The sequence below is a fragment of the Sinocyclocheilus anshuiensis genome, unplaced genomic scaffold, assembly GCF_001515605.1.
Source record: "Sinocyclocheilus anshuiensis isolate Anshui unplaced genomic scaffold, SAMN03320099.WGS_v1.1 scaffold252, whole genome shotgun sequence".
Taxonomy (NCBI): Eukaryota; Metazoa; Chordata; class Actinopteri; order Cypriniformes; family Cyprinidae; genus Sinocyclocheilus; species Sinocyclocheilus anshuiensis.
In genome coordinates this window covers 80,196-96,334 of record NW_015554095.1, presented here as the reverse complement: position 1 = coordinate 96,334, position 16,139 = coordinate 80,196, and the positions used below count along the sequence as shown (strand labels likewise).

Sequence of the window (16,139 nt, the reverse complement as noted above, 5' to 3'; positions counted from 1 at the left end):
GCCCCTCTCTTTTTCCCGATATCTGCTAGGTTCACCCACAGATGTCCCTCCGTCACTACCATAGCCGCTGCTTAGTAGCACGGAGAGCAAGATCCATGGTGCGGCGCACTCAGCTACCTCATCAGGAGAAAGGCCCTCGCCTTTATCCAGGTCTTTAGTAGAGCACTGGCCCCTGGATCAGACAATGTTAATGAAATAACATCATCCTCCAGTGGCTCACTCTCGTCCACAGTCGCACTGGTAGTGACGTCATGGCTGTCGCTGGCCAACGTGTTGTTGGTGTTTTTTCAATGTATGCTTCAGACACGGGTCACGACGAGGCATTCCCCATAGCGACCCCTAGAGGACGCAGTTCGAAGTTCCCATGAAAGGGAACTTGACTTCTTGAATTGTCATCTCACTCCTGCTTATCAAAGTGCAAATCCCACAATCACTCTGTGAGAATCTGTGTTACAAGTTGATCTAACAAGTTAAATAATATTGTTTTTATTAAAAAAAAAAAAAAAAACTTGCTTTTTTTGCAGGTTTGAATAATAATTAAAAAAAAAGATTTTCACTCGGTGTAAATAAATACATGAATAAATAGGTGTATAAACAGTATATAAACACACAGTACCAAACTTTGTCTTTTTCCCTAATTTATTTTATTTGAATAATTATTAAAGTAAATATTTATATTTAATAATTATATTCTATTTTTTATTATTACAAATTATGCTTTTATTGTTTTTATTATTATTATTACAAATACATTCTGACCTTACTGTATGTGCACAGGACTTTTTTTCCAGTTTTAAAGGAATAGTTCACCCCAAAATGAATATTTCGACATCATTTACTCACCCTCATGTCATTCCATTCCTGTATAAGTTTCTTTCTTATGTTGAACACAAAAGAAGATATTTTGAAGAATTTTGAAGAACCAAACAGTTGTTGCTCCCCATTGACTTCCATAATAGGGAAAGAAATACCAAGGAATTTTAGGAACGGTTTAATAATTGCCTGCATTCTTCAAAATATCTTCTTTTATGTTTAACATAAGAAAGAAACTCATACAGGTTTGGAACGACATGAGGGTGAGTAAATGATAAAATGACAAAATTTAAATTTTTGAGTGAACTATCCCTGTAAATTACATTTTGAATGTCAGATTTTCAGTGTGGACTGCAGTGTATATATCCTCATGACAGTTCTTTCTTTATAGGAGCGTATAATTAGATAAAGGGACTCTGATCTTGCGCTTGCTATGTGCTGGAATGAGCAGCAGCTGATAGCAGAGTGCAGCTGGTGAGATATGGCCCTTTAAAAGCAGTTCATCTGAAGAGGGGTCTGAAGTTCAGAACCCTGTCTGGATGCTCCTCACCAGACCAGGACATTGCGTAGTATTTTTGACCACTTTAAGTAAATATATACTTTGTTTTACATGTTCTAGGCATAGAAACCTCTAACTGGAAATGTTTCATGATGCAAACCCTTTCTAAAAGCATGCTTGCAGAGTTCACCATTAGTCTTCAGCCTTGGTGTTTCCAGAAAAATCACTCCTGCATAGATTTGTGTGTGGTGTACTCTTCCCAAAAGTGGTCCTGATTTGAAGCGAATGGCCTCACCCTATGAAGAGGCCAAGTGTAAGCTCCTGCTGGGTAGACGGTGCCCAACCCTGGGCTGCTCCGATCCAAAAACAGCTAAAAAAAAAAAAAAACCCTGCTGGCTTTCTTCCCCACCTCTGTGAAACACCTCGACAGCCGCAAATAGCCCCACACTTCATCATCGTGCTCCACAGACCACTTCTCAATCTGATTAGATTACATTTAATTCTATTAGCTAATATAGATGTTATTTTTCATTTCATGCACAGTATGTAATTATATTTTTTCCTCATTACTTTGCGGAAACAGTCACCTCGGTAAAACAATTACCTAGTTTTTGTCATCATTTATAACTCTGAAGTTCAGCGACCTGTCTAAATGTCTCTTAAAATCACTGTTCGTTTTCATAGGAAAATAGTTGCGTGCTTGGGGATGTTGTGTTTTGTTTTCAGGCGTTTAAGACTCTGTTCATTAAACCCAGCTAGCCGTGATGTTTCAAGAATGTGTTATGCGTGCTGGGTCTCTTGCCCAGTCTCATTTTTACAGTCGAAAAAACTGAAGCGAAATATGAACCGGCCCATATGTCTCTCCTTCAATTCACCCGTGCCTCATAAAAAAAAGAAAAAGAAGAAACTCTCTCTCTGCATACCGAACTATCAACAACATCAATTACACCAGGGCATCTGCAGTTCTTTCTTTGTAGTTCACCTGTATGTGAGTTTTAAGTTCAGCCTGCAGTCGTTCGAGACCATGCGCTCTGATGAAACAAAAGCACAATGAGAAACTTGGTGTTTGTGATGTCGAAAAGTTAATCCCCATGTTAGTTTATCTAGCACAGTCTGCACCGCGAGCTATTAGGAAATATGAGGCCATGAATGTGCATGTGACTCTGTGTTCTGTTTCATTAAATGAGAACAAAATATGACCTGGGCCCTTTGGAATTGTGCAGATTCATAGGTTTTTAGATCATATTTTTCTTATGTAACTTCTCAACTGAGATGGTGTATCAAATAATCATGCAGGCCAAGAAGAGTAACACTTTACTGTAGTTCTGTAGTCTATTTTGGCGATCTATACAGATACATGCATTGAGACAACCTCTGAAAAAGATCCATTTAAAAAAAAATTGTTTTCATATATTTATATATACACAGTGTATATACACATATATAATTTAAGGGGGTCTGAATACTTTCCGTACCCACTGTATATGAAAGTATATATATAAATATACAACTATATATAAATGTAAGTATATATAAATAAATTAAATAACTTGACTACAGAAATTAATATAAATAACTCCTTAAAACAAGTGTAATTAATAATTAAAACAGTACTTAAAGCAAGTGAAAAGATGTCATTTTTATATATTTTCCCCCACTTACATACATATATATTAAAAGTAAGTGGGGAAAAATATATAAAAATGACATCTTTTCACTTGCTTTAAGTACTGTTTTAATTATTAATTACACTTGTTTTAAGGAGTTATTTTATATTAATTTTATATTTAATAATATTTTTTGTTTAAACTTAAAGTCATAAAAGACAAAATTAAGTTTTATTTAAAATGCTATCTATGACAAGTCTTAATATATTGTGCAGTGTTGCTTTTTAAGTAAATGTATCTTGTAAAATGTGTGCTTTTTTTTTTGTAGTGTACACTTTAAGCATGCAAAATTATTTCATTACTATCCTGCAACAAATGTCAGCAACAGGATGTGATGTCCCAAAGAAAAAATAAATGTTAAAGGCATGGTAAAACAGTTCCAAGACCAGTTTTATTTGACCTTCATATTCAAAAACTTAGTTTTAATGAAAATCAGCCTATAGTACATTAAATGATGGGGATGCTTTTGAAGAAAAAACAAAACAAAACTATATTTCGCTGCACAGCTCCCACATAATAGTGTTCTGTTATTTCTTCTTCTTATTATTAATGTTTCAGTGACTGTATTTGCTTAATAATGTTTTAATGAAAAAATTTGTCCTTGCGTACATATGTGTCCTTCGTAACAGTACTGACATGCCACAATGGCATCTATGTGATAGTCTTGATTTTATATTCTTCTTCTCTCTCTTCCTTTTTCAGCCTGATGAGTTGACAAACGCTCTGGAAATCAGTAATATTGTCTTCACCAGTTTGTTTGCACTGGAGATGCTCCTGAAACTGCTGGTTTATGGTCCTTTCGGCTACATCAAGAACCCTTACAACATCTTTGACGGCATTATTGTGGTTATCAGGTACGCGTGCTCTTCTGCATTCTTTCCTTAGACCTTCTAAACGTTAATACCACAGCCTGTGTCACTGTTTATTGACGTTCATCTTCATTTCTGAAAATGCACACTGGCAGTGTGTTATATCCCAACAGTGACAGCCAGACAGAATGCAGCCATTACTGAGTGATGGGAGATCTGTTGCCTGTTCAGTCTGATGACTGTCAGCTGTCATGATGAGTGCTGCAATTTCACGCCCATCCATTCACAATTGACATGAATTTGCATTTACTAAGATGTCTGAACAAGCGAAAGATTTTTTTCGAGTGTTGTGTTTGCATGGTTTATCGTGGGTGAGAAAACAAATACTGGTTACCATAACAACCATTCTTAAGATCAAGAAAGTTTTTTTTTTCTTCAAATACCTCTACATCAATCAAATCAATCAATCAATCTATCAATAGATAGATAGATAGATAGATAGATTGCTTTGTTTGAAATGCAACAAACCACACCAAAACATTTTCGAATGTTTTTCTTGCGAGAAATAGCCCACTCTATTGCATTTCTCCCTTAGGAATGAAAGGGTAACTATGGTAGCAGGGGTTTGTTTTTGCATTGTCTTCCTTGTGCATTCTGTCAGATAGTCAGATGTGTGTGTTTATATGTGTTGACAGCGTCTGGGAGATTGTTGGTCAGCAGGGAGGAGGTTTATCGGTGCTGAGGACCTTCAGGCTCATGCGGGTGTTGAAGCTGGTCCGCTTCATGCCGGCCCTGCAGAGGCAGCTGGTGGTCCTGATGAAGACCATGGACAATGTTGCCACCTTCTGCATGCTGCTTATGCTTTTCATATTCATTTTCAGGCAAGATGAGATATAATTTTGTGCAATTTGAGTGTACTGTTTATTCAGTCCATTTATTTTACATTTTAACTTTTTTTTTGTGATTTTGTTTTACAGTATTCTAGGCATGCACCTGTTTGGATGTAAATTCGGCTCTGAGAGAGATGGAGACACACTTCCTGACCGCAAGAACTTTGACTCGTTGCTGTGGGCCATTGTTACAGTTTTTCAGGCAAGATTCCTACATGATACACAAGTTGCAATTTCAATCAGGCATCTTAACATCCATCTTGAGTGATCCGATCATAAGTGCACAGCACAAAATACAGATACTGTATAAACATGTTTTTTGATCCCAATTAATAACAGATGCTCAAATGAGGCATGTTTCATGCAAATGTACACTAATATTCAAAAATTTGGGGTGAGCAAGATTTTTTCTTCTTTTTTATTTAACATGAACTAACAATCTTCTAAAGCATTTATTAATCATATATAATATTAATTTCAGCATTTTCTAATATAATATTAAAAAGTTGTATCTGTTAATCTTATTTAATGGACCTGAGCTAACATGAACTAATAATAAACAGTTGTATTTCTATTAATAACTAATGTTAACAAAGATTAATGCTGTAATAAATTTATAGCTCATTGTTAATTAATATTTATGAATTAAATAATGTTAACTAATGGGACCTTATTATGAAGTGTTACCCATTTATAATGTTACAAATGATTTCTATTTTAAATAAATTCTGTTTCCTTGATGAACTTTCTATTCATCAAAAAATCCCGAACAAAAAGTATTCAGTTTTTTACAAAAGCATTGAAATATTAGAATGATATAAGCATTTTATCAGCATGATTTATGAAGCATAATATGACAGTATGTGACTGGAGCAAACTGAAATTTCAGTTTTGCCAGCACAAGAATAAATTAGAAAATATAATGTATAAACAATAATTTTGTGGTGATATTTCATAATATTACTGTTTTTACTGTAGTTTGATCAAATAAATGCAGACTTTTTTTTTTTTATTATTATTATTAAAAATCTTTCCAACCCCAAAATTTTGAACATAAGTATAAATGGCAGTTTGATTATATTTGTTTCTTGTACATCAGATCTTGACTCAGGAGGACTGGAATAAGGTACTGTATAATGGGATGGCCTCCACCTCTCCTGTGGCTGCTCTGTACTTCATCGCTCTCATGACTTTTGGAAACTATGTCCTGTTCAACCTGTTGGTGGCTATCTTAGTGGAAGGATTCCAAACTGAGGTAAAGCCAGTCTCCAGCTTAGCCTCTACATTTTCATCCTCTTTTTTTGTCTTCACTTCACAGTCTGTCTTTTCTTTTTTGTCCTTTAAAGTCTAGCACATATTCCAACACCATATCTTTCTTCTCTCTTTCTCCACTAGCTCTCTCCTGTCCCCTTCGTCTAACACTATGTCCTAAACAGGCACGACGTGACAAAGATTCAAGTGAAAAGCAATTTTTCTGTCCAGGCTGAAAGCGAAAATGCTGCTCGACGCAACAAAATCACAGCCAATCTTTGTGCGTTCTTTCTCACACTCCACTCCACATCTGAGGAGCGTGAAACTAAAAACACGTACCTCATATTTTTTATGGTTTTCTATTTGTCGCATAAAACTAACTTATCAATCTCTTCTAGGGATATACCGATACTGGTATCGGTATCGGGCCCGATACTACTCGTACTCGTTAAAATGCCCCGATACCAAACGTCGATACCACACAGCATGTGATAAGCGCCATATTCAGACAAAGAAACACCGACAACAGAACAACAAACAGCAGAATGGAGTTAAGGATGTCTACTACGAAGTATGTGTATGCAATGAATATAACGTTAAACATTCAGTATTAACGCCTGTATAGCTGATGTGCGCGAGCTGATAAACAAAGCACGCTGAGTGGATTGAGTGCGTGGCGGCGCAGATGCGCGAGCTTGTCGAGTGAATATCCCTTTCTCACAGAAATCACAATTAACATTATACATACTCTTTTGGTTTCTGTACCCAATATTTAAAAAATTTACAAATGCAATAAAAATATTGGTATTGGTACTCTGTATCGGCAAGTACCAAAAATAAAAGTATCGGTATCGGGCGAGTACTGGAAAAAGTGGTATCGGTGCATCCCTAATCTCTTCTCATCCTTTTTTGATGTTTAATATATGTCAGGAGCGATTTTGGTCCAGTGAGTTTTGTGTGGGCAAGACTGCGTGGCACAACACAATATAGAAAAGACACTTGATGGTTTTTGGAGTAGCATACTACTTCTATGGCAGAAAAGGTAAAAGTAGTATGGTATTCTGAATTTAGCAACTGTTAAGAATGTGAAAAATCATAATACATGAAAGCACATCAATGAGGGCAAATAGAAGTTTTGCCTTTCACCTTTATGACTATTATTGGTTTATTTATGCTAAAATACACTTTATTAGGACTGTCTTTATAAAACATTAGGTACGTACCAATTTACATAGTTATGCACACTTCTGGAGCATTTTATAGTATAAATAGTGTGTTCACACTGAATATTCCAACAACAAAGGCCTGTTTACACCAAGAACGATAACTCTAAAAATAACTATAACTATACTAGTGTCCACACCACCATGTGGTTGTATTGTGTTTATTATAAGCACACACTGAAGTTATGTTATCTGCCCCTTTAAATGCTCAAGCTCTTTAAAGGGATATAGTTCACCCAAAATTGAGATATTACTGATGAAATCCAAGAGCTTTTTGACCCTAGATAGCAACACAACTACCATGCTCAAGGCCCAGAAAGGTAGTAAGAACATCGTTAAAATAGTCTAAAAGAGTTTCTTGTTCTGTGTATAATAGTACCTACTCCACACTCATGAGCACTCCTTCTCATTCACCTTCCTTCATTCTTTTTCTTTATCGCCTTCTTTTTCCATGATCTTATGAGACAACTTATCTCCCAATGCATAGCAGCCATTCTTTTCTGACAGAAAGACAGACACGCATACAAAAATGGCCAGGCTCAAGATAAATCGGAGATACAGGTGCATCTCAATAAATTAGAATGTCGTGGAAAAGTTCATTTATTTCAGTAATTCAACTCAAATTGTGAAACTCGTGTATTAAATAAATTCAATGCACACAGACTGAAGTAGTTTAAGTAGTTGGTTCTTTAAATTGTGATGATTTTGGCTCACATTTAACAAAAACCCACCAATTCACTATCTCAACAAATTAGAATACTTCATATTCTTGTGAAGTTCACTCAAATTCTTGAATCGATTTTGCTTGACAATCCTCATAAGGCTGCGGTTCTCTCGGTTGGTTGTGCATCTTTTTCTTCCACACTTTTTCCTTCCACTTAACTTTCTGTTAACATGCTTGGATACAGCACTCTGTGAACAGCCAGCTTCTTTGGCAATGAATGTTTGTGGCTTACCCTCCTTGTGAAGGGTGTCAATGATTGTCTTCTGGACAACTGTCAGATCAGCAGTCTTCCCCATGATTGTGTAGCCTAGTGAACCAAACTGAGAGACCATTTTGAAGGCTCAGGAAACCTTTGCAGGTGTTTTGAGTTGATTAGCTGATTGGCATGTCACCATATTCTAATTTGTTGAGATAGTGAATTGGTGGGTTTTTGTTAAATGTGAGCCAAAATCATCACAATTAAAAGAACCAAAGACTTAAACTACTTCAGTCTGTGTGCATTGCATTTATTTAATACACTAGTTTCATAATTTGAGTTGAATTACTGAAATAAATGAACTTTTCCATGACATTCTAATTTATTGAGATGCACCTGTATAAATGTTATACCTATGTATCATTTTGGGTGGAGGGGCTGTTTTATTACTGTCTCTTTGGAAAGAGGCGAACCGAATCACGCAAGTTGGCGTGTGTATACGGTACAAAAAATATCTATGATTTGATTACCTCTATTTTTACAGTATGAGGTATGATCAGGTTTTGAAATAAAAATTTCACATGCAATCTTGTTGTTTGGCATTCTAGTGGATGTAAAATCTAAAACCTTGACAACTCATTTGTTTTGAACTCTGCTCACATGGTGTATTCAAAATATTCGTAAACTTTTAATGAAAAAAGTATCTCTAGATTTTGATCGATTGTTCAATTGAGCAAAATCATTGTTAGAATAACGAACAGTTCAGAACTCATTCTAAATGCTGATTTGGTGCTCAAGAAACATTTCTTGAAAACAGTTGTGCTGATTAATTTTTAATTAATTATTAATTTAATTTTAATTAATTTATTAATTCTATTATTAATTTGTTAAAACTGTAATGCTGTTTTACAGGATTCTTTATTAATAAAAGTACATTTGAATGTTTTTACTGTCACCTTTGATCAATTTAATGTGTCATTGCTGAATACAAGTGTTCTTGTCACAAATCTTACTGACCCCAAACTTTTGAACTTTGCTATATTATATTATATTATATTATATTATATTATATTATATTATATTATATTATATGATATTATATGATATTATATTATATTATATTATATTATATATTATAGTATAGTATAGTATTGTATTTCTTTTATTATTATTATTAAACAAGTTATAACATAATTATTTTGCATAATTTTAGACCCATATAAATACACTGAAATCCTCTGAAAAGAAAACAAAGCAGGCACAAAGGGTGACAAGTTGTAGCATTAGCACAAGTTGTAACTCTCATTAGACTAAGTGTATGCCAAGAAAGGATGGCCACATTTTATGTTCAAGTTCTTGTTACATAGGCAGTAATAATAAAATGACTAAGTGTGTTGTTATTCTTGTTGAACATAATTTTCCAAGAAGTTCGTGCACCAAAGAAAGTTGTAATTTGGCCCAAAGCAGAGTCTGATCTTCTTTTGTAACTCAAATAGCTTGTAGAAGTAAAAGAAAAACATTAATTTTATATGCGTAGAATGTTTTAGACAATTGCATTCATTCGCTGAATGTAATTCGCTGATTTACTCTGACAGATTCACAATGTGAAAAATTCAATACACGTTATCTCAGAGGTGCTGGAGAGAAAAACAAAAGAGTTCATCAATTTCAGAGAATAACACAGCCAAGTATTGATACCTGCAGTTGCAGCATTTTAAATACGGGCAACAACTACACAATCTCACTGTACCGAGAATGCTAACAGCCTAAACTCCACCCAAAATGCAAAATTGCTTTTACTTCAACAGAAGTGAAGTTTGGTGAAATGTGGGAGTCCAATTTCTCATAATGTGTCTTTGTAAATTCTCTAACACTTTCTGTGCTTTTTCCCCCCTTCTACCTTACCTTTTCGCTCTGTGTGGTAAAATCCTAACACGCATCCACTTTAGGAAATAACCAAGAGGGAAGATTTGCATGGCCAGCTGAGCTGTATTCAGCTGCCTATAGACTCAGGGGTATGTAGCACTCCGCATGATGTAACCCAGTGAGACTAACCAGGGGGACCGCTGCGTTTGTGGACAGTGTCACTTGTGATCGTTTCTTGTAGAAGCAGACTTGACTCAAAGTCTTTCTTCAGGTTCACTTGCTCAATGCCTGGCGGCAGAGTACAAACCTTATAGAGCCTCATGCTTTATTTTATGTGGCTGAAAGGATGTGTTTGGGCTTATGGAAAGCCTCAGCGAAATCAGACAAAGCCAGACAGACTGCTGTGCAAAAGCAAATAAGGCAACTGGGAAGTCCTTTTGAATAGATCTCAAAATCGTTTAATATGTGGATACATCTCTTAATACCTCTTTAATTAATTTGATCTTGTAGAATTGCTCTGCATGGTATCATCAGTTTTTATTTAACTAGACTTAAAAGTTTTATTCAAATAGCCTGAGAAAGTCCATTCAGTGAGCCAGAGCTGAGTGGAAGCACTTGACCCTGTTGAGGAGACTCGGTCTGTTTGTGGTTCTGGACATCACATCCTGTATTTGTTTTCATTCATGCAGCTGTGCTAGGTGACACATGCAGTGGAAGGCCATAAAATGGAGAGCACCAGTGGGGTTTGAACTTGTCTCTTACACCTTCCAGTCCTTCACCTTGACAATCAAATTACATAAACCTCTCTGCTAGTCCTTACTCAGGGGCTATTAACACGTCATGTCAAAACATGTCTAAAATCTCTCTATCAGCAAGGTTGGCTGAGCCCAGTAGAATTCCCAAATTAAGATCTGTGATTGTTAAGCAGCAGTTGCACAGCAACCTTAACATCTTAATTGACAGTACAGCCCCAGCAGACTTTCTTTCACACCTTGTACCTGACCAAAGCAGTTCTGGCAAACAAGCTTAAAGGAGTCATTCTGAAATTTCAGACATAATTATTCAGTTATTCACTGAAAACCTTGTCATTAAAGAGAAAAGTACAACACACTCTCATGGGAATGTGAGAATTTTAAAATTTAGAAGCAAATTTGAATTAATTTGTACTACTTACGACCAACTGAGGATTAGGTTTAGGGATGGACATTCATGCTTCTTTTTTTCCCAAAAATTGTATAAGTTCATGAAATCAGCACCAGTTCACCAAAACATAAAATAGTGATGTTTTTTTTCTCCATGAGATTGATTTGGAAAAGTATCAGTGTCTGATTCACAAAATAATCATTCTTTCATTAATAATCATTAATCAGATCTTTTCAGTGAATTGTTTGATCCACTTTACAAAACCGATTCGAATGATTTGTTCACACATCTGTTTGATTTGTGAACAAATCATTTCTTTTGAGTCAAATCTTTTCAATGATTGAATTGCTTCACTTTACAAAACGGAATGATTCTTTCATAAACTAGATGGATTCAGTTCTTGAAATCTCACTGTATACATAATGTAATATTTTATTGAATAAATTATATAAAATTTTCATTCACAAATTTTTTAAAACATGAGGGTGAACTATTGCTTTAATAAAGCATTTAATGGTTTTAATTTGTTTTACATAGAATACAATAGCTAACAGCTCTTTGCTAGTGCTTAGGTCAAAAAGTCAGGGAGTTTGTTTAGCAAATACTATAGTTTTGTAATGTTTCTGCTACATCTCTTTGTTCAGAAAGGCCATGTGGGAGTGAGAATAGTCGAGTCCATTCCAGACACATCATCCACAGTACTCATGCAGTGAGTAACAGTGGGTGCTGATGCTAAGCTAACCGCTAACTGCACCTGGTGCCCAGCAGACGGTGGTGGCCTGTTTCTGAGGATGCTTTGTAGTGCCTCTCTGCTAGTTCAACCTATCACAGCTGTTTTGTTTTACTCTTCACTGTTGGTGAGAAGGGGCAAGGAGTCCCTCTCCTGTCTTCACTTACAGAGCTCGACTCCAGTGTCATAACTCTTTCAAGTTTTGTTTTTGTTGCCTTAGTAATGTAGATATTGTGTTATTCCCTATTGACAAGTCCTGTTTTTGTTGTAGTTATAGTGTGAATTAATTGCTGTTCGATTGTGCTGTGTCTAGTGTTGCAATGATCCCACTGGTTTCAATGCGATTCAAATTTGCTTTGTTTACTTACCCATTTACACAGCCATTACTAATGCATTGATTTTTTTTTTCTTGATGTTAATTAGTGAAGCCAATGGGATGCATTGTTCGTAGGTGCAAGGTTTGTCAGAATAGTCCCTACTGTGTCCTCTTTGACCATTAGTGCTGTAAAGTACTATGGTAAATGTATGCTGAGATGAATGAGTTTAACATCCTGTAACCACATGATAAGGAAAAAGATTCATCCTTTATGATCTTGCTCATATTTGATTTAAATTACAGTCGGTCCACAAATAGACACCCTAATGGTCAAACTGAGAGCGTGATCCATGTCCTCAGACAGTGATGTCTGTTTTGGCAAACCACCCAGGGTTGAAGTTCTGTGCTAGACCACACTGAAACACTCTCGGCATGAAGCCATTTTAAGACCAGCCCAAGACTGGGGATGAGGAGGATACAGGCCAAACAATGTGATGAGCCCTCTGATAAAAATAGCAGTGTTTATTTCTCCTGCCTGGTCATTGGACGTGCCTGCTCTACTGGTTCTGCTCCTTCAGTGAGCCGAGAAAAAAAAAATCCACACATATTCACCCGCATGTGGATGTGACTTACGCTAATGTAGCAGATGGTCTGACCATGAGATCATCTGCTTAAAAATACACTCAAAGATACATTTAACTAATATTTAGTACACAGTACTTGTGGTTTCAGAGTGGTCGTGCAACCTGGTATTGTCAAATGCATGCCGGCACTGTGTTTTTGTGGATTACCCCAACCAGGATGTCTCTCCCTTAGATACCAGTCACCCTCTGGCCTTTTTTGAGGGCCGGCTGGGGTGGGGGAGACCACACCCTCACCCCCCTGCCTGTTCCTCACCAATATGCAATATGCTTCTTTAATCCCCAGCAACATCTAAACCTGGTCACTAATCTTTTATATCTTCCACGTTTGATAAAGGGCGATGCCTCGAAGTCGGATTCTGAAGCGGATTTCTATGCACGGAGCTTGGAGGATGTTTCAGAACGTAAGAAGAATCTATCTGCATCATCTGGTGAGCTCCACAGAACATAGTTTGCATGGAAGCACATGGGATATTCAGGGCTCAACAAAAAGGATTTTTTTCCCCCCGCTGGCAAGTAGATTTTTATTTCTATGCCCTGCCAACAAATTCACTGGCCCCACCAAAGAAAAATGATTTATTAATTTATGTATTTGTTTGTTTGTGAGAAAACTTTTATTTATTTGCAAGAAACATTTTAACTTATATTTTATATTAGACTTATATTATTACGAATTCTTTACATCCACAATTTTTGTGGACATTATCTTCATTATTTTTTGCTTATTTAATTATTATATTCCATATATACAGATATTGTTTTTGTAGGACACACACCTGCAATTTTTTTCTTATATTAAAAAGACGTGATTAAGGTGCACTCTTATCTTCTGTGCAATCCCAGATACCCTTTTACCCTTCTAACAGTGGGGTTATATTTTGTATTTTTTGTTTTTTTGACATGATGCATCACAATCCTTTTTGAAGATTAAAGCCTGCCTGAAAAAGTCATGCTTGAAATGGTTCCTAATACATTTTTCAGCTGTCTGTCATGTTTTGTTGCTTCAGTTGTGATGTTGAGCATACTATCCTGTCCCTTCCTTTCTGTACTCGCAGTTGTGCCCATCAATGGCCATGTAGATTTGAAGAGCAGCCTGACCCCTCCCCTCATCACTCACACGGCTGCAACACCCATGCCCATCCCTAAGATATCAGGAGGAGGAGATCCGGCGCTAGGCTATGAGTCCCGCAGAGGCAGCAATGTCTCCATGGATCCTAATGGCCAAGACAAATCTCCAGTCAGTAACTACCTTTCTCTGTCTTGATACAGAAAGTTGTCCCAACCTGGGTTTTTTTTTTTTGCGCTGTATAATGCATATCAGTTTCGTTACTCTCAATTAGGTGATTAAGTGACACTTATAGGGTCACTTAGTAATATAATATAATTAGGTCTGTCAGTTAAGTTAACGCGTTAACTTAATTAATTAGTTATGAAAAAATGGGGAAGTCGTGGCCTAATGGTGAGCATACTATCCTGTCCCTTCCTTTCTGTACTCGCAGTTGTGCCCATCAATGGCCATGTAGATTTGAAGAGCAGCCTGACCCCTCCCCTCATCACTCACACGGCTGCAACACCCATGCCCATCCCTAAGATATCAGGAGGAGGAGATCCGGCGCTAGGCTATGAGTCCCGCAGAGGCAGCAATGTCTCCATGGATCCTAATGGCCAAGACAAATCTCCAGTCAGTAACTACCTTTCTCTGTCTTGATACAGAAAGTTGTCCCAACCTGGGTTTTTTTTTTTTGCGCTGTATAATGCATATCAGTTTCGTTACTCTCAATTAGGTGATTAAGTGACACTTATAGGGTCACTTAGTAATATAATATAATTAGGTCTGTCAGTTTAACGCGTTAACTTAATTAATTAGTTATGAAAAAATGGGGAAGTCGTGGCCAAATGGTTAGAGAGTCGGACACATAACCCAAAAGGTTGTGGGTTCGAGTCTCGTACCGGCAGGGATTGTAGGTGGGGAGAGTGAATGTACAGCGCTCTCTCCCACCTTCAATACCACGACTGAGGTGCCCTTGAGCAAGGCACCGAACCCCAACTGCTCCCCGGAAGCCGCAGCATAAAAATGGCTGCCCACTGCTCCGGGTGTGTGTGTGTGTGTGTGTTCACTGCTGTGTGTGTGCACTTTGGATGGGTAAATGCAGAGCACTAATTCCGAGTATGGGTCACCATACTTGGCCACGTCACGTCACTTTTTTTTTTCTTTTTTTTTCACTTTTAAAAAAAAAAGAACGTGATTAAAATATTTTAACGCAGTTAACACACTGGCCCCGCCCACAGACCTGTACGTCATCTTACATTTCATGTTGTTGACTGTTGACAAACATGATGCAGGGCAACAACTCCATAAATGCAGTTATGCCCTAAAATTCAAGATATTGGGGCAAAAATTGCCCCTTTATGAGTTTTTGTCTCAAATTTATATCAGCGCGAGTAATATCACATGAGTGATTTTGTCCTGAATTTCACAAGTTTAAATGTGATTTTATACAACAGTTATAAATAAGAAGTTGATACTGTGGTTTTAAACACAATATTATGTGTTTTTGTTCAATTTTGCAGAGAATATATTATCTTTAAAGCCACAGCAGAACTGTTGCGTCTCCGAGCAAGACAGCGGTGTTTAGTTTCTGAATGAATCTGCGTTTTTGATGCACAAACTAGTAAAGATTCTTAGAACATTAATATGTTGCATAGGTATCAACATGTAATATGCACTCTCAATTAGATCATCCGAAGACGAATTCATAGAGACCAAACATGATATAAGTGAGGTTATATTAACTTGTGATCTATCATAACATGCATAAAACAGTATACAATACAAAAGACAATATACAAGAACAGTAATGGTATACACAATAACCTGAGGATATGTGTGTTCATTCAAAGAAAGGTTTTCCTATGAATTAATTAGAGAAGAGTCCATTTTTACTGTGCATTGTGTCTCTCCTATGGAAAATGTGGTGAAAGGGAGAACTCTCAACATGCCATTAGGTCGTAAAGTGTATCTGGTCTAGCAAAAGGTGTCGGGGTTGCCATGGTGACCAGTGGCCTGTGGTCGTTCGCAGACATCCTGGCACCCAGCTTGTTTATTGGGTGAGGGGTCTGTGATTATTTGTTAATCTAATGAATAATTGATTTGTTAAATCAAAAAAAAAAAGGTCTGTCTGATTGGTCCAGACGCTACAAGAGTCGTTTACTGAATTCCTGAATGAATCAGCCATTTGAACAAATCGAATGAAGACATTTACCGTCACCTGCTGGCAGATTTAGTTTCTTATTTAGAGTATTATTTAATTTAAAATAATAATAATAATAAGAATAACATTAAAGGGATAGTTCACCAAAAAAAAAATCAA

At 36.6% G+C, this 16,139-nt stretch overlaps 1 protein-coding gene across 1 annotated transcript in view; it reads left to right on the top strand.

Moving 5' to 3' along the window:
• The window catches only part of LOC107669467 (voltage-dependent T-type calcium channel subunit alpha-1G), a 147,408-nt gene that overhangs the window by 57,991 nt on the left and 73,278 nt on the right, over positions 1–16,139 (top strand). Inside the window, exons 9-15 of the mRNA XM_016461705.1 lie at positions 3,682–3,833; positions 4,484–4,669; positions 4,766–4,880; positions 5,778–5,933; positions 10,022–10,087; positions 13,106–13,199; positions 13,824–14,005. Coding sequence (XP_016317191.1) covers positions 3,682–3,833; positions 4,484–4,669; positions 4,766–4,880; positions 5,778–5,933; positions 10,022–10,087; positions 13,106–13,199; positions 13,824–14,005 — 951 coding nt within the window. The remainder of the gene's footprint in view (positions 1–3,681; positions 3,834–4,483; positions 4,670–4,765; positions 4,881–5,777; positions 5,934–10,021; positions 10,088–13,105; positions 13,200–13,823; positions 14,006–16,139) is intronic.